The sequence below is a fragment of the Oenanthe melanoleuca genome, chromosome 9 (genome assembly GCF_029582105.1).
Source record: "Oenanthe melanoleuca isolate GR-GAL-2019-014 chromosome 9, OMel1.0, whole genome shotgun sequence".
Classification (NCBI taxonomy): Eukaryota; Metazoa; Chordata; class Aves; order Passeriformes; family Muscicapidae; genus Oenanthe; species Oenanthe melanoleuca.
The window spans coordinates 9,615,308-9,634,221 of NC_079343.1; the positions used below are offsets into that span (position 1 = coordinate 9,615,308).

An 18,914-nucleotide genomic window follows, 5' to 3' on the forward strand; every position below is an offset into this window, starting at 1 on the left:
CTTTTTGATGACATGCACATCCAAAGGCAGTGAAACTGATGCAGGGTGTGGAGCACAAGCCTGTGAGGAGCAGCTGAGGGAGCTGGGGGTGTTTATTTGGGGACAAGGAGACTGGGGGGACATCATCACCTCCAGCTCCCTGAAAGGAGCCTGTAGGGAGGCGGGGTCAGTCTGTTCTCCAGGATAACAAGTGACAGGATGAGAGGAATAGGCCTCAAGTTGTGACAGGGATGCTCTAGATTGGATATGACGAACTGCTGGAGGAATTGGTGGAATCACCATCCCTGGCAGTGTTCTAAAGGCATGTGGCACCTGGGGACACGGTTTGGTGGTGAACATGATGCTGCTGGGTTAATGGTTGGTCTCTATTTAAAGGCCTTTTCCACCCTCAATGATTCTGTTATTCTAAACTGTATTTTCATAGTTGTGCTTCAATCCTGAGTATCTCTTTTAAAAATTTAAACTGATTAGGTTTTTATTTTTTTAATTAATTAATCTTTGCCCTCTTTCCTTACTAAGTAACTATACACTACCCAAAAATCTTTCATACATTTGCTAGGCCGTTACTAGCGGTTCTTTGGCACTCCGAATGTGATACATTTCGAGTATCAGGGTGCTGCTCAGGGTGCGCAGCGCAGAAGCCCCGGCAGCTGTGCACGGCCGGGGCAGCGCCAGCACCGGGGCGGCGACACCGCAGCCGTGGCGGGACCGGCGACACCGCAGCCACGGCGGGCAGTGACACCGCAGCCACGGCGGGACCGGTGACACCGCAGCCACGGCGGGCAGTGACACCGCAGCCACGGCGGGACCGGCGACACCGCAGCCGTGGCGGGACCGGCGATACCGCAGCCATGGCGGGCAGTGACACTGCAGCCACGGCGGGGCGGTGACACCGCAGCCATGGCGGGCAGTGACACCGCAGCCACGGCGGGGTAGTGACACCGCAGCCACGGCGGGACCGGTGACACCGCAGCCATGGCGGGCAGTGACACCGCAGCCACGGCGGGACCGGCGACACCGCAGCCACGGCGGGACCGGCGACACCGCAGCCACGGCGGGCAGTGACACCGCAGCCACGGCGGGACCGGCGACACCGCAGCCATGGCGGGCAGTGACACCGCAGCCACGGCGGGACCGGTGACACCGCAGCCACGGCGGGACCGGTGACACCGCAGCCATGGCGGGCAGTGACACCGCAGCCACGGCGGGGCAGTGACACCGCAGCCACGGCGGGCAGTGACACCGCAGCCACGGCGGGACCGGTGACACCGCAGCCACGGCGGGGCAGTGACACCGCAGCCACGGCGGGCAGTGACACCGCAGCCACGGCGGGACCGGTGACACCGCAGCCATGGCGGGCAGTGACACCGCAGCCATGGCGGGCAGTGACACCGCAGCCATGGCGGGCCCGGCGCCCTCAGCCCCGCGGCCGCCGCGCCTGCGCCCGGGCCGTTGCCATGGCTGCGGGCGGACGCGCGGGGCCGGGGCGGCGGCGATGGCGCTGAGGCGGCTCCTGCTGCGCTACTTCCCGCCGGGTGCGGAGCGGGACGGCCGCGGGGCTCCGGGTGCTGCGGGGCCCGTGCCGGGGCAGGGCCGGGGCTGGGGCCGGGGCCGGGGCCGTGCGCGGGGCTGCGGGGCGTGCGGAGCGCCCGGCATGGCGGGTCCCCTCAGGCCGGGGCTCCGTGGCGCACCATGGCTGGGGCGGAGGTGCCGGTGCCCGTCCCGGTGCCCGGCTGAGAGGCTCCAATTAGTGACTTACTGCGAAATCAAGGCAGTACTCGCATCACAGTAAGGAGTTTAAAAAAGTCAGCAGTGACTGTAGGTGACCCGAAAAAGAAAAGTATTTGTGTTTGGAAATGTTTAGCAAAAAAAGTTGCCACTCTCAAGAGCTACCTGAAAGAAGGCTGGTGCCAGGTGGGGTCGGTGTCTCCTGCCAGACAGGCAGTGAGAGGGTGAGAGGACACAGTCCAGCTGTGGCCGGGGAGGTTTGGATTGGATATTAGGAATATTAGATTATATTGGATATTAGTTATATTGGATATCAGGAAGAAATTCTTCACAAGAACGGTGATCAGACCTTGGGAAGGGCTGCCCAGGGAGGTGGTGGAGTCACCATCACCGAGGTGTTTAAGGACTGGCGCTCATGCCAGGGTTTGGTTGACAAGGTGGTGTTCACTCATGGGTTGGACTTAATGATCTCAGAGGTCTTCTCCAACCTGATACCTATTTTATTATTTTAAAATTCTCATTTTTTTGTCCTCGATTTATAAATTTTCTGTGCAGAGCCATGCTTTGAAAAGCAGTGCTGGCAGACTGTCATGGTTTGCCCTGTACTCAGGTGACTCAATGACATGTCAGAAGTGAAACAAGCTGGAGATGGCCAGCTCAGAAAGTGTATTGGAAAAAGGGATTTTTCTTTCAAATTAAGTGCTTTTCCTAGGAACTTCGTAAAATGCTGAATGACACAGACATTCATCTAAATTATCCTCTCCCACAAAAAAATCAAGGAGCACCTGAGCCCTTTATCAGCTGTTTCAAAACATGTGGTCAAATATTTTAATACACTAGCTCAGTGGAAATTGCAGAGGTGCCAAAGCAAACCTGGAAATGTAAAGTGTGTTATGATTTTTGATACATTACTGCACTCAAGCCTTTGCAAACACTAGAATAAATATAATGGATTTTGTAAAACATTTTCCAGGCTTCTGGGAACACAAACTACAGCAAACATCTTCAGGACAGCTTCTTTGAGATTAATGCTGATGGAATGATGCAAAAAGTTTTGAGAAAAAGAGCTTGTTCATTTCCAGAATAGAAAAAACTCAGAAATAATATTGTTTAATATCTCTTTTTTCGTATAAGCACATCAGAGTTGTTCATCACCCTGCCTACTCTCAGTGAGGACAGCTAACCTCCTCCCAACTCCAAGAACTGGGATTGGGTCTCCTGAAGCCAGTGGAGCTATAAAAATGGAAGGGTTGCTGTCTACAGTGCATGTTATAAAATTCCAGAAATCTAATAGTGACCTGTTTATTACTTGTTTTTAAAGGAATTATTCTGGAATACGTAGAAGGTGGTGAGTCAAAGACCAGATCAATAGATCTGCTTGATCTTAGACCTGAGTAAGTATGGTATTACTTCAGATAGCAGCACTCTCTACCTTTTTATAGCACGTTAATGTACAACCCGATTTGACTGTATTAGACATAATTGAGATCAGTTATTATTTAGAACCTACTTGGTCTATTCAGCCAGCTCTGGTAGGAAGGGCTTCAGAAAAATAACAGAGTGCCACCATTAAATAAAGTTGCCCAAATCCATGGAGTTTATTAGGCAGAAAGACATGAAATAATATGATTGTCTTAATATCAGCATTGATATGGAAAAGGCTTTACATGTAAGCCCAAGTCAATAGACAGTGTAAGCTGGCTATGCAGGATGAAAAATCTCAATTTAAAAATTACTGAGTTTTGTCTACCTGGGGACTGTCCAGTATAGTGCTGTGGGTAAAACCTGTCAAGTCTCTTTGTGAAAGAAATTGTCTGGTGTTGCTGAACAGGAGTGTAAACACTGAGAGGATAGTAGTTTATGGGATGTAGTGACTCCCATTTAGAAGACTGATGCAGAAAATCCCCTTTAGACTTGAATAATTCCCATACTATCAGAAAAGCTTGGCCTTTCAGCTAAACTGATTTAATTTAAGAGTGACTTGTGATTGTGATTTGACTGCTGGGTATTGTCAACCCTTAGTTTCCACAGAAAGCCAGAAATCAGTAGTTTTTTGATGACATGGAAAGATGATCCAGTTCCACAGACCAGCAGTGACCCCCTTGCAGGGGCTCCAGGGACATCACTACACTGGACTACGTGGTAGTTACTGTCTCAACTAAGAGCTGTACAAACAGCCATAGATTTCTGAAGCTACAGACAGAGATAAATTTAAGACTTTGTGTATATAATTTATCTTGTTACTGCTTAATGGGCAATTAGTTTGGAATTGATAAAATTCCAGTTTAATTCAGATATTTAAACTGGCAGTTTGGGGCACACATCTCCCATGCCTGATTCTCCAGGGAAATTGTTTGAAAAGATAAATTTCTTGCCAAGCTACAATTTTTTAAAAGTTTAATTTTACTATGCAACTTCAGTAAGAGAGGGAAGGAAGTACAAAAACCAAGAAAGTTTTATCCTTATTTCTTTAGGCCTTTACAGAATGAGATAAATGTATAACATTTAATTGCTTACTTCAGTTTCTCTGCAAGTAAATAATATTCTTGGGTTTAAATTCATAATTATTGCCAGAGGATGGAATGTGGTGGGTTTGTATTTGGGGTATTTCTTGAGTTTGTTTTCATTCTTTTCTCATAATTAGCACAGATGTTACAGCCTTAGTAGAAGAAATCCAAAAAGGAGAGCCTCTCATCACAGCTTCCTGCTTGGAACATGTCATACATCTAATACAAAGATTGCAGGAGAAGCTAGGGGAAAAACAGAATCACAAATTCTCTCTTTTTAAGGTCAGAGGCATTGTTAAAATAATTTTGGGCATTTGGGGGGATTTAAGTTGTACTGTGAGTATGTTTTTACTGCTGTGTATTGTGCTCTGTGACTGATTTCTCGGCGCATTTCAATCCTCTCTGCACTTTTAGAGCAACTGAGTCTGGCCTGGAATTTCTGCCAGGAATTCCCCCAAAAAGGCTGAGAGGTACAACTGTTCCTAGACATTGTTTACACAGGCTTATGCACTAGGGTGTGTTTTGGATGGAGAGAAGTCAGTACGTTTGTGGGCCAGCAGCAGTCATAGTTACATTTGAACAAAATCCCTACATAGACTCCAGGTAAATTAGCTATTGGGAAAGGACCAAAATATTTTCATACATGTGTCTGCTTGTTCTTCATTTTGTGAAAATTGTGGGATTTATGCTATTATTCTATGGGGTTTTAGGCTACATGCAGTTCTCATTACTAATCCTGGCTTTCATTACTTTCTGTCATTACTATTATCTTTGAATATTGATAAATTAATCTTCGGCTTACAGACTGCACTTGAAATACTATTTAAAGCAAATAGGATTTTTAAAAACAGTGATTACAGAGACAGTTCAGAGCTCCAAATCCAGGACTAAGTCTGTCAGAGGAGAATATATTTAATTGTATTTAATAGTGAAAATGAAACTTTCTTCCAGAGATTGCATGCTACAATCTGACATAGTTAAAAGTTGTACCTTTATTGTGTCAGCAGATGGCAATGTGTAGCTGTTAAGCAATGTTGGTCGTGCCATGGTGTTTATTATTACTTTAAATTAAAAGAGAAAAAGAAGTTTGGTGTTGGTTTGTTCAGCTAAAAAAACCCTTATATGTTTCTAGGTATCTGTTTGGTTCTTTTGACCAACAGTACTCATCTGGGTGAATTCTGCCAACATATATGTATTTAACCTTGAAAACAGAGTTGGGTAGCAAGGCAACTTAAATTGAAAAAGTTTTTCTTCCAAGTTATGCTCTCAACTGAGATAATGCCTTGCTTTTCAAAAGCTTTAAAGCTGTTTGTTCATCACAAAGACTGACAAATCTTCAAATGCTTGTTCAAACTTGAGTGTAAATAATGTATTTGTTCATTGTTGGGTCTAGTGCTGTGCCTGAGCTCCTGGATTTGGAAATAATAGAAGCAGGCAAATCCAATCAGTGCTGGCTAATTTCCTTCACTCAAGAGTGGTTAGAAGTGTGTGAAAAGAACTTTTTTGCTATCTCAGTTTCATTTAAGGCTTCTAAATGAAACACAAGTACCAGGTCCTTCTGAGATACTAATAAAATATAAGAGATGGGTGGGAGTGAGATTTTTTTTTTTTCCCTTAAAAAAATGTTCCATGTGTGCATTGTTTGGGAATGAATGGTTTTTATTCCTGTTGCACTGTTGTATAATCTGAAACAAGTGTATAAACTCATCTTTTTGTTATTTCCAGTAATTGTGGTGATGGTGGTGTGTTAGGCACCCTGCAGAGAAATGAGCTTTTATAGCAATTTCTCGGGTTTTAAACTATTCCATGGCATGAGATGCTGTAGTGATTTGCAGATTTTTATCTTAGGTAGAGCTGTAGCAGATTTTGCAGAACTGAGGTATATTTTTTCTAGTATTGCCTTAGGGTTTGATTATTGTATCATTTGCACAGGCAATTCATGCTGCCTCAGAGTTCTGTGGATGAAGCAATTGCAGCACTGGGCATTGGAAGAACAGAATTAGTCTCATAATCCAAAATTATGTAAAACCCCATCTTGTTTTCCTCCCTTTTCCATAATTTCAAAATACTTCTGTTGTTCAGAGCTGCCTGCATGTAGTCCTGAAAACGCTATGGGTGAAATTTCCATAAATTTTCATAATTGTTTATTCTTATATGCAGATGGATATTGTGGCTCTTTTAAAAAAACATCGTATTTTTGTCATTTCCCCATCTTGATTGCTCATTCCTACTTCTGTAGCTGAAAGTACAACTTTGTTGCTTTCTATAGAGAGCAAAAATTGCTGTTTCTGTAACATAAAATGCATTTTCGGTTTCTCTCTCCCTCTCAGTCCTTCACTTATCAATTGTTATTTCCATTTTGATGAGTCCCTTCTCTTCAGAGTAGATCTATGAGCCTTTCTCATTTTCCTTTTGGAGACAGGCAGCTTGGAAAACTTGAGATAAGAAAAAGAAGTTGAAACTCTGGTAATGTCAGTGATTGAATCTCTCTGTTCATAAACAGTTTCTTCTTCATTCTCACACTACAGAAAAGACCTAGTGAACCACTGGGGTATTTTTAACATCCCTTTACTTCACTTTCAGCAATTGCTCTGATTTCCCAGTTTATGATTTTATTATGCTTTAGACTTGAGGAGAGGGCAGCTTGTAATAGGTGAAAATTGTTCAAGTGCAAACCGTGTTTTACAGCAGCCAATTTATTCAAACACCAACCAGATTATATTTTTTTGGTTCTTTTTAAAGTATCATATCATGGTATCTTCCCTTGCAGTATCTGAAACTATTTTCACCTCTGTTTAATAATCCTTAGTATGTGTTATTATGGCTATGGCTCATTCACATGAGTGATCCTATACTGTCTTATTAGAGCACCTTAGAAACAATGTTAGAAAACAGTGCCCTCCATAATCTAAAAAACACATGCGAAAAATAAAATTCTGTCTTGGAATTTTGTCTTGCTGAGTATCTTTGTCAACACCTTGTCATGACCTCATAGGACAGAACTGTAGCTTATATCTTTTCTTCCTGTTTTGTATAACAAAGTCACATGCCAGCTGGAAGCATACCATACCCTAGAAGTCTCAAATTTAACTGGATTTCTTGGTTCACTAGATGAGGCTTAATATTAGTTGGGATTTCTTTCATCAGTGGTCTCACAATCATGGTCTCCTCTTTTGTTTGCCCATTCAGCTCTGGTCTAGGGTTGCTTTGCTGGTTGCAGAGGAGGTGAAGAAAATGCAAAAATGGGGGAAAAAACAGTTCATTCAAGTGAATTATAAAGTTAAAATCAATACGATAGAATATCTTCAGTGATCACTTCATGATTAATGTGGGATTTCTTCTTCTCTAACAGGAGGAGGAGAAAAAATTAATCTGTTGAATATTTTGGGCCATTTTGTTTATTTTGTTAGTAACAAATGTTTTTCCTTTCACTGCCCCCACTTCTATTTCAGGTCCTTAGAACACACATATTGCCTCTGACTAATGTGGCATTTAACAAATCTGGTTCCCGGTAAGTTGCTTTCGAAGTCAAAGTACGTAATCATTAATTGAAGTTTTTTACTTGTAAGTTAAATTGTAAGGAAACTTCAGTGCTCTTATCTTGCTGCAAAAGGAATTCAGCTCTGCTGCTTATAAGCAGCTTCAGGCATAATTGAGGATTATATTTCAGGCCTCTGGGAAAACCAATGGGAGATACAAAATAGCAGGTCAGTTTCAATTTATGTAATGTTTTTTCTTCCATAGCCATAGTCTGTTGACAATTACCATATTACATATTATGGCAATAAACTAAATATTGCTAAAAGCTAAATGAGTCTTTGACATAAACTCATTTGGGAGTTACACTGAAGTGAAAGTGTTGCTTTCATGTTAATTGATTTCACTGTGGATATATGCCTTAAATTTTTTCCTTCATGTCTTGAAAGCAACAGCTTGCTTTCTAATTGAAATGCTATAAAGATTAGAAAAAAATATGTTTTTATGAATAAGATGTTAAAAAGAAAGAAGAAACTGTACCTCTATGGTCGTAAATCTGTATTTTTGAAAGAAAGAGGAGATTTAACTAAAATCTAACTAAAATAATGTAGCTAAGTAAAATCTGTGGAAATAAATAATTTGGCTGTGCATTGGGACCACCAGGATATTTGCTTATTCAGAAATGCATTTCTCTTTGCTTTAGCTTTATCACTGGAAGCTATGATAGAACCTGCAAACTGTGGGATACAGCATCGGGAGAAGAGCTGCGTTCTCTGGAGGGACACAGAAACGTTGTCTATGCAATAGCTTTCAATAACCCCTATGGGTAAATACATTTCCTCTGAGATTCTTCATAGTTGCTAATGGTTCTATTTTGCAAATACTCTAACAAAAAATAGACTATTTCAAATTGAAAGAGTTCAACTTCTGAATTTGTAGAGTTCAGCTATAACTAATCACTGTGGGATGACACTGTAATTATTTGTACAAGAGATCCATCCAAACATGTTTTCTGCTGTCATTTTTAAAAATTAAATTTAGAAGTTCTAACCACAAATTTAATTAGGTATTCAATCTTAAAAAAATATAAGTGAGTCAGATCACTATATTGAAACACAGTTTATTTCAGTAATATCTGCGTGACCAGATTGTGTTCTGAATGTTAATCATTCTCTTCTACTTCCATGTAGTTGTATGTTATGTGAGATATAAGTACTTATGACAATCTAGGTTGCATCAGTTAAGGAGAAAGAAGTGAATTTCTCCATTTGCCATTACAAATTTAATTTTATTTAGGATATGATATAGAAATGTCACAGCTTTTGAGTAATTTTTGTAAAATCCACAAGGTGCTGCTGTGTGAACATCAGATACTAATTTTTGCACCTTTTGTTTTCTCTAGTAATTGTTTGACCTAGGTTGGAATTGCCAGCTGTTAGTTGAAGGGAATTACATGTTAGCTTCTGAAATTTCATTGTCATTTGCTTCTTGAGGAAGCTGTCATGTGTGAAAAAACCATTTTTTCTGTAAAGTAAGATAAATTAATTCGTATTTTTCTGTTGATTCACTTTACTGTCGGATGTCCTATTTATCAATTGAACAATACACAATTAACATCAATAAATAAATGTTAAAAGATTTGTTCTTATACTATTTGTTCTTACATACTTCATCTCTGTCTTCTACATGAAGACTTGGGCCCTGCTGTGTCAATGTCTTATATTCTGATATTATTCTTTACTTTAGAAAAGCATTTAATGAAGTTCATTGATGTAGCTTGGTGAAACTAATGACAAAAATCTGTGCAAACGTCAATAACTAGACTATAATATAAAAGTGGAGAAGCAACATACAGCATGACAAAACCTGATGAGAACTTTGAATTACTTTCATATTAAAAATTTGATAAAAAATCTTTTTATTCTGGTATTCTTTAGGTTTTGGTACAGTGGCCCTTGGTACATTTTCTGGAGACTTCACTTTAGTGTTGCTCTAACTGCAGATGGTCACAACACTTCCACTGATTTCAGTGGGAGCAGAGTTCAACTTCTGAAATTTAGGTGAACTGCATTTATGATTGTTGATCAACAGGTGTTATCTGAGGAAATGATATAACTTCTTAATAAATCTCTAAGTTCAGCACATCATCCCTAAAGTGGGTCAGTCATGAGTTATGAACACTCCTGTGCTAAGAGATAGGCACAGTAGCTCTCTTAGAAACTCACTGTGCTATTTTTTTTGCTTTGCTGTAACTTGTGTTAGTGAAATCCTGCTGCAGGATCTCATAGAGCAGCAGTGAACACCAAAGAACATGGGAGCTTCCAAGGCTGGGTGTTGTTTCTCTGGAGTCAGAGGTTTTTTCTACATAAAAATGATGGGATTTTTTTTCTATTTAGTGACAAAATTGCCACTGGATCTTTTGATAAAACCTGCAAACTGTGGAGTACAGAAACAGGACAATGTTATCATACCTTCAGAGGACATAGTGCAGAAATAGTGAGTAGTGATGGATGTTCCTTATTCATTTGTATTTCCTCACACCAGTGTTGATGACTGAGTTCCAACTCCCTGTGAGCTCCCACTGGAAGGCACAGTTATTGTGGCACATCTATTCATACATCCAGGTCTTGTTAACATTTCTGCACTGCAAGGGAATATAGTGTGACAGTTCTTGAGAGAGAATAAAACCTCATACAGAGTTTGAAATTATATTTTTATTTTTACTTTGTTCCTATTTCCCTTGCTTGCTAAATGTTAAAACATTGAGAACTACCATAGTAATTGGAATTTTCAGTTTATTTTAGATACTTTTTGTTTGATTACATATCACATGTTTTTCTAGTCATCTTGCATTGCTTCTCATATTTGCAGAACTAAATACAGAAGAGCATAATTTCTTGTGTTGTCTTTCACACAGAGATCTGTACTTCATGTACAGATTGGAGCTGTAGAGGAACAAATTTCTGAAATATAAAGTGTGTTAACTGGTAATATGTGGGATGCTGAAATGTCAAAGATCTGTGAATTTAAAGCAGTTTAAGCTTAAAAATGCTTGGTTTCCTCCCCCATGCACTAGGACCCCTATCAACAACAGGAAGTACCTTGATGCACAAATTTCAGTTTAAAAGATCCGGCCAAAGACATTAAAACTCTGAATTTCAGTGATGAATGGGTTTTTTGGGATTTTTAAAAATAATTATACAATCACTATTCAAAGAAATATTGCTAAAAACTGTTTCTGAAAAAAAAAGTAATTGTAGGTGGAGAGGCCTTAACTAGAGCAAGAAGATGGTGGTTTACCATATTGAAATTTGGGGGTCATTTCAGTGTGTTTTTGGTTCTCTGGATACTCTGAGTTACCCCTTACATTGGAGAACATGTTTGCTTATTGAGAAAGGCTGCAGTGATTTTACTTCCACAAATCAATCAGGTAAATGCTTAAAGGCCTCTCCATTTTTTTCGGGCTTCTTAGGGTTTAGATTAGACCCAGAGTGTTATGTGTTGTGCTGACAAGTAATTAGAAGATAATTGCCAGCAGGAAATGATGTGTTTCTCTGAATCAGACCAGTTTCTGAAAGGCCATTATTTCATCTGATACATTGCTGGCATAAGCATGCCCATAGTTACTCAGGATGAAAAACCTGAGCTACTCTTTCCCTGTTTTAATGGCACCTGATATTCTTTATTTGCAGAGCAATCACACTGAATAATTACAGAGAATGGGAGGATGACTACATGATTTTTTTTTAATGTGAGAAATGAATTAAAGTAGTTGAGGTTTTGTTCTTGCTTTTCTTTAAATATGATGTTGTGGCAATGCCCTTGGCAAATGACATAGATAATGACACCTGATAGGGTAAGAGTGCACAGACTGTGTTTGTGGGCTCACAGAAGTGTTTGGATGATCTTTGCCCCAGTCTCATCAAGTAACAGAGAAAACCTACCAAATGATAGTGCTAGGGAGAACTGTCAGACTGGACAGTAATTGGAGGATTTCAAAGAGAATTTTGAAATAAAGAAAACAAAGCATGTGCTTGCAAGGAGCCCACTAGGTTTGAGTACTTATCCAGAGTTATGTGGTAAGGATTTCTTGCTGTTCGAGTGAGCTGTTAGAAGAATTCTGCAAGTTTTCTGTATGCCATAAAATATTATCAGACCTTTGTCTTTCTTAAAAATATTAATCCTAATCCTTGTTTTACTTTTGTTTTTTTTTTTTTTTAGTAAATATAAATAAATGGATTCCTTTAAACTATCTAATGTTTCTTGCTACAGGTATGTTTATCATTTAATCCTCAGAGCACACTCTTGGCAACTGGAAGCATGGATACCACTGCCAAATTATGGGATTTAGAGAAAGGAGAAGAAGTAGCTACTTTAAATGTATGTTTACATTCCCTATGTTTTTCAGAGGTGTTCCTTGCTGTTTCAGTTTACCAGCTGAGATAAATAACAGTGTAACCATTACAACTGTTTCAAGCCTTTCAGTTTCTTTTACCAGGTGACCCCATAGTGACTGCAGTTACAAAACAGAATAAGAAAACTTAAAGGGAATGAGAAAGTTGTGGTATTTTGTGAGTCCGATTTATCAAAAGACAGCTTTTCTCATTGCAGTGACATTACTGCCATAGATTAGAATCTCTTCCATCACTTGTTAAAAGTAATGCTCTAGTGTGAGTTGTGACCTCCTCTGTCTGGAGGAGGTAACCATGAGCAGAGGACAGCCATGCAGTTACCTCTAGATTGCCATCTCTCCTTGCTCTACATGACTTGCTGGCGTTCCCCAGGGTCAGACTGGCCTCTGCTGCTTCAGTGCATTTCTCCCACATAAATTCTAAGTCATATATAGTGAAGCTTCCTGCTTAAGTGGTGTGCCTGAGTTTTTGCAGTTGTTGGGATATTGACTATTCCACAGTCAGGTAGATCATTCTGTCAAAATTGTGATATACTGGACAGACAGTAAGTAAAATAGTGATGAGTTATGGAAGGATTATGCTCCTGAAAAAAGACTACATACGTAGTGGAAAGTAATAATTTGTATTCTCATACTCTTCTTAAAAAATTCTCTCAGGGACACTCAGCAGAAATTATTGCTCTGTCTTTCAATACCACTGGAGACAGGATCATCACTGGTTCCTTTGACCATACAGTAGCAGTATGGGATGTTGGCACTGGCAGGTACTAAAGCACTAATAAATTTCTGTTATTATAAACAAATAGAAAATTCAAATGCTCAGGAAATTTTCTTTGCTGTTCATTTAGCAGATATATTAATTTAGCTATCCTTATACATCTTGTGCAATGAATAAAAACATTTCAGTCACTTAAACTCATTTAGTTGTTTTTCTAGTCTAGTTTATCTTTTATTTACAGTCTGCTTCTATTAATGATGCAGTGATATTAGCATTGTGATGATAGCCCAATTTGCTAATCCTTTAATACATATATATCTCAATTAATCTTTTTTAGGCTTTGTTGCCTTATAGGCCATTAATTATTAGGAAGCAGTATTGGCTAATTGTAACCTCTCTACTCGGATAAAGCTAAAGGATTTAATGGAACTTGTATTGCCAGTCTTGTGCAACAAGACGTTCAGGATTAATGAGGATTAGAAATCATATTTCAGTTGGGCTGACATTTGCCTCTTATGTGGGAACATGCTCGCATTAAGTACCTGATTAACTTCCATTTGATCTTCAGTGGATTTTATAAAAGGTTTAGATTATAAGGAGTTTTAAAGATGTACTGTTTACAGTTCATTGAAGTAGGATAATGGGAGAGTAATGTGGAAAAACATGCCCTATATGCTTAGCATGTAGATGAATACAAGGAATCTATTGCTGGTACTGGAAATCATTGCATTTCACTGGAAATACATTCACTAAAATATTTTTGAAAGAGAAGGGAGGAATTTTCCATTTCATTCCTTACTGCCTCTTTTTGCCAAAGATAGAAATTGAATGGATGTGGTACTAGAATCCTAAATGAGCTGCACCACTCCATTTAATTGCTTTAATGGTGAAGACTTGACACCTTAACTATTCAGTTTTCTAAACTTATAATTTATATCTGTATATAAAAATACACACTATAAATGTAAATGATTGTCTTTAATTTTTTTTGGTAGGTTGTTACATACTTTAATAGGCCACAGAGGAGAGATTAGCAGTGCCCAGTTCAACTGGGACTGTTCTCTCATTGTCACTGGATCAATGGACAAAACATGCATGGTAAGCTGATTGAGTAGGTGGTGAATACAGCTACTTGACATATAAAATGTATCTTTTTAAACTGAGGAACATTATTTTAAAGTAGTACACAAAATGAATTAGAGAATTTAAAAAGAAATGTAAAATCTATAATCTTACTCATTTCGGTGAAGTCTAGTTAAGTCTTGTTTAATCAATACACTGAACTAAAAAATGTATAGGACTTCATTAAACAAACTAAAGAGTGACTCATTATTGATTTGTATTCAGCTTTCATGTTATTATATGTCAAACATCAGGAAGGGCCCCTACTAGCTGCTTTCTTAATCACCTAGCTGTCTATAAAGTGAATTAGTGCGGAGCAGCAATGCAGTGCTGTTTGTGTGTGCAGCTGTGGGATGCTGAGACAGGAGCACACATAGCCACGCTGGCAGGGCACAGCAAGGAGGTGCTGGACGTGTGCTTTGACTACGCCGGGCAGCGCATTGCAACAGCCTCTGCTGATGGTGAGTGAGGGGCTGCCACTGCCGGGGGAGCTGCAACTGCAGCAGCACACTCCTTTGTCCTTTCCCTTTGGCTCTGCTCTCAGTGGGGCTTCATGAAAAGGACTTGGTTCTAAACTATAGGTCAAGCAATGTTTGTTGCATTGCAGAAATTGGGCATTAAACTTTAAATGTTTTCTCCAGTGACAAAGTTCTTATTTTCATACTTTAATACTTCAACTCATACTTCATACTCATACTTCAACTCAGCAGGTCTTTCCCCTTTAACTTCAAACTTGGAAGGAAATATTTCACTTGTAGCTGGAAATACATTTTAAATATGTAGGTAAATAGCTGTGGAAGGGTTTGATTTGGTGGCTCAGATGTAGGCTTAAATGAAAAATGTAGCTGGAATTTTACCGGTGGATTTGCTCACAGGTTTTTCTAATGCACTGCAAGAGAATACACAGTAAAGAGGTAGTGAAAGAAGCAATTTTGTTTTATTATTGGTATGCAGAAGTTTTGCATGTTTATTATTTGTCTAGGAATCACAATAAATAGTTTTCTGTATTCACCTGCTCGGTTATTTATATTATAGTTCATAATGACAACACTGTATTAGTTTTAGATACACAATTTTGGAAACAGGATACCAGATTGGATGGGGGGGGACTATTTGGATCTATTTTCCTGTATTTGCTATATCAAGACAAAAGACAATGTAAAAAATTTCCTGATATTTAATCAAGATCTTATTAAATATAATTAATAGATTATGAAATAAAATTAGTGTCTGAAATATAAAGAAAGCTTCCTAAATATATTGTACATGCATTCTGCATTCTGAAATAACAAGCTTCAGTAAGCTGTGTTTGATGTGGACCTTCGTATTTGTATTTTAGGAATTTTCTGGGAGAATCCATTTCTGGTCAGGAATAGAATTCAGTCTTTTCCAACCAAATTGCAGATTCTTTTTAACATACTTTACCCTTGGAGGAAACTCTGTGAAGCTTGCCTTCTATTTCTTCCAAAATTAAACCTGAGGATGAGTTCCTTCTGACCTTATTGAAATGTTCTTACTGAAATGGGTGCTTAAGCATAACAATTACATATGGCTCCTATTGCAACAGGGTCAGCAAGAGTCTATAATGCAGGAACAAAACAGTGCATTGCAAAGCTGGAAGGGCATGAGGATGAAATTTCAAAGGTAAGTTGTGTGTGGTTTGCACCTTTTTAAATGTGATTATGTGTGACATCCAATCCACCTGTTATTCCATGATGCAGGAATACTGTTAATCATTATACCACCACATTCTTTAATATTAAGAATGATAGGTTTGGCTAAGAAGTTAAGTTTACTAAAAGAACATTCCTTTTGGTTAAGGGCTATCAGACAATGATTGTTTACCAATTCCCCGCTTCTGATCCAAGACAATACTGGGTGTGCTACTCCTGTGGGTTCCAAGAGTCACCTTGTATTGTCATGTCATTAGATTTGATTCCTTAGAATGGTGGCAGCTCCTTAAGTCCATCCCTCCAAGGGGTGGACATCTGGCTTTGTTGCCATTGAAATGACTGGTTGTCCTTAGCTCTTTTCTTTTCCTGAAGCAGTTTCTCAGTTGGGTCTGCATACCCACTTGGTAAAGAACAGGGGAGCAGAGAGTGAGATGCTCTCTGTTCTTTCAGTGTGATCATTGTTAACAAAGATCCTGTCTGACCTGTCCTAAACTGTGCCTATGTTATTCTGCCATTGGAGTCCCACACTCTCTGACAAGTTTTTAATCTCTTGTTTACATCTTAAGGCTGTTGCCTCTAAGGCTTTTACCATCACTCCTATTCCTTGCTTCTACCAGATATGTTCCTCTTTACTCTTTGTCATTTCTCTGCATGCCTGATTTATGGAATAGAACAGAAAAAACATATTTCTGTGGAAAAATACCTGGAGAGTCTTATTTTCAAAACTGCATAAGGGATTTGGAAATACAAAGTCTGTTTCAAGAATCACTTGGTCATGAGGAGTGTGCTCATGTGCTTTGCTTGTCTGGCTCAATTTTGAACACCAGGGTTCTGTTCCAAATGCATTTAGTTGCTTCCAACATGGTACGTATTTTTTAAACTTTGTTATTTATTGCTTGCAGCTTTTCATTATTCTTTCAAATAGATAATCTCCCTAGCTTCCAAGCTAGTGTGGTATGTTTGTGCTGCTTCTTTTGATGTATTTTGACATTGAAATATTAATGTTTTCAATCTAGGATCGTTCTTAATGGACAAAACTTAAATGTTTTCATTCTATTGATTTGACTATATAATAATTTTGCTGAGAGAATAGTAAGTTCAGAAGGATTGACTTCAGCTATTGAAGTCACTGCAGTATCTCACACTCTGTGTAGACCCACTGAAGACAGTCTGAACCCTTGCTGCCAAGAGGGTGAGTCAGAGACAGCTTCCATCAGGACCTTAGTACCAGTATCATTTCAGTGCTGGAGGAGAGAATCTGCTCCTCTGGGAGCACATGGAAAAAGCCATGTATTTCTACAGATATTCTATGGAGATGTGACCACCTAGGAAGGTTATTACTTGGAAATTGGATTTCTGGGGAGCAGACATTTTCCCCTCAGTGATTAAGCAATTCTGAATTATATAATAAACTGGAGTTTTCCAGTTAGTGCTCGAAAAATGTACTTAATTATCTGGAAATTCATGCAGTTACAGCAGTGAATGTTTAAAAAATATGAAGACTTACTATAAAATCAATTTTTTCCAGTGCAAATTCTGATACTACAGAGATGTATGTTATTTAATGTAGAACTCTATAAAATATGCATAAATTTTACATTGGAGTAATTATAACATTTAAATAAAGCTGCTACTTTTGCTACCAATTCTATTTTTGGTGCTTGATATTAGGGAATTATGATCCTGTAGTAAGGTCATGGTATATAAGGCCTTTGTAAATACACAAAGTTTTCAGCCACAGAAGTTTGCCAGCATGACTCTAGTGGATTACTACCCTTGATTTTAACTAAAAAACTGAATGCAAGAGTTTCTGCTTTCTATTTTCATCTTTCAATCACTTTGATATGCTTCTTTCTCTAGGCATACTGACTTGCTAAGTAACATAAACTAATTTCTGTATTTTTTAAAGGTGTGTTTCAACCCTAAAGGCAATTGCATACTAACAGCCAGTTCTGATAAAACAGCTCGGCTCTGGGATGCTGCTACTGGACACTGCCTTCAGATATTAGAGGGTCATGCTGATGAGATCTTCTCCTGTGCTTTTAACTACAAAGGTGATACAATCATTACAGGTAACTAATATATTCTGGTTTTCTTTCCTTTTTTTTTTTTTTTTTTTTTTTGAGAGACATCTGAAATCTTGCTACAGCAAAACAAAAATAATCTGAAAACTTTCCTGGGGCCAAATGCAGTGCCTTACAATATAGTTAAAAAAAATCTGGAACTTCACTTTAGAGCTGAGATTTGAGAGAATATGGCCATGAACAAATTTGTGTAAATGCATGGGCATGCCCTCCTGTCTTTCCAATGGGCACATACCAGAACCAGAACAGTGACTAAGCCATTTTCAATCAAAGCATTACAATGAGGGAGGTGTGGATGAACAAAGGCAAAGGTTTCTAAATGGGAGCACACCTTTTGTGTATTTGGTACTGAACTCTGATCAGATTTCCTTAATTTCAGTCATGGGATGCAGGATGATCTCAACTAAATATATTGCCCCATATCTGTTGCTAGCTGTGGAGAAAAAAAAATATTTATGGGGACACTCCTGGGTACACTGTTGATGCAGGTATTAACAAAAATGGATAGACTGTGCCATATACCTAAATGATTCCTTCACAATGTCTGTTTATTACTAGGGAGCAAGGATAACTCCTGTAGAATCTGGCACTGACAAGAAAAGGAAGAATCCAGTTTAATGTATGCCAACCTACTTTGTGAGTTTCAGAGTCAATAAACTTAGCATTTCAGTTCTGTTTTCTTCTACTTTCTTTATTCACCTTCTGTTGAAGTAGAAGAGTTACCTAAATTGGATAGGTTTGGCTTAGAAATGGCATCACAGAACTGCAGAAGTTGGAAGGGACCACCCTGTCATCCAAGCAGGCTGCCCAGGACTGATGGAGGTTTGAGTATCTCCAAGGATGAAGACTCCACAGTTTTTCTATACAACTTGCTTAGTATCTGATCACTTGCATAGTAAAGAAGAGAAGTAGGGTTGTTTTCCCTCCTACATTTAAATGGAATAGTTCCTTATATTTCAATTAGTGCATGTTGCCTCTTCATTGAGTAGCACTGAGTAGAATCTGGTCTGTTATTTCAGTCACCAGAGAGAAATCATGATTAGTGAGAATGAATGCATAGGATAGCTCAATTTCTTTATGTGTAATTTTTAACTTGTACCTTTTTTAATAAAAAAAAGCAATAGACCATTGTAGCAATCTCAGTTGTGAACAAGTGTTGGTAAGCACTTGCTTTGAATACTTTTGTATTCATTT

The 18,914-nt window shown here is 39.1% G+C and overlaps 1 protein-coding gene across 2 annotated transcripts; it reads left to right on the forward strand.

The window, feature by feature from the left end:
• The first annotated feature begins 894 nt into the window (after positions 1–894).
• On the forward strand, positions 895–18,910 carry DAW1 (dynein assembly factor with WD repeats 1). 2 transcript variants are annotated; one of them, XM_056499187.1, is made up of 13 exons: positions 895–1,535; positions 3,050–3,122; positions 4,373–4,517; positions 7,688–7,746; positions 8,416–8,538; positions 10,109–10,208; positions 11,985–12,092; positions 12,781–12,887; positions 13,837–13,939; positions 14,310–14,424; positions 15,531–15,607; positions 17,546–17,708; positions 18,279–18,910. In XM_056499187.1, the coding sequence occupies exons 1-13, from the start codon at positions 1,352–1,354 to the stop codon at positions 18,311–18,313; spliced, it is 1,392 nt and encodes a 463-aa protein (XP_056355162.1). In that variant the 5' UTR covers positions 895–1,351; the 3' UTR covers positions 18,314–18,910. The 2 variants fall into 2 exon arrangements, 1 of the variants encoding a protein (XP_056355162.1); XR_008841210.1 differs by lacking the exon at positions 18,279–18,910 and having other exon boundaries at positions 1,392–1,535; positions 15,531–16,500; positions 17,546–17,627.
• The last annotated feature ends 4 nt before the right edge of the window (positions 18,911–18,914 follow it).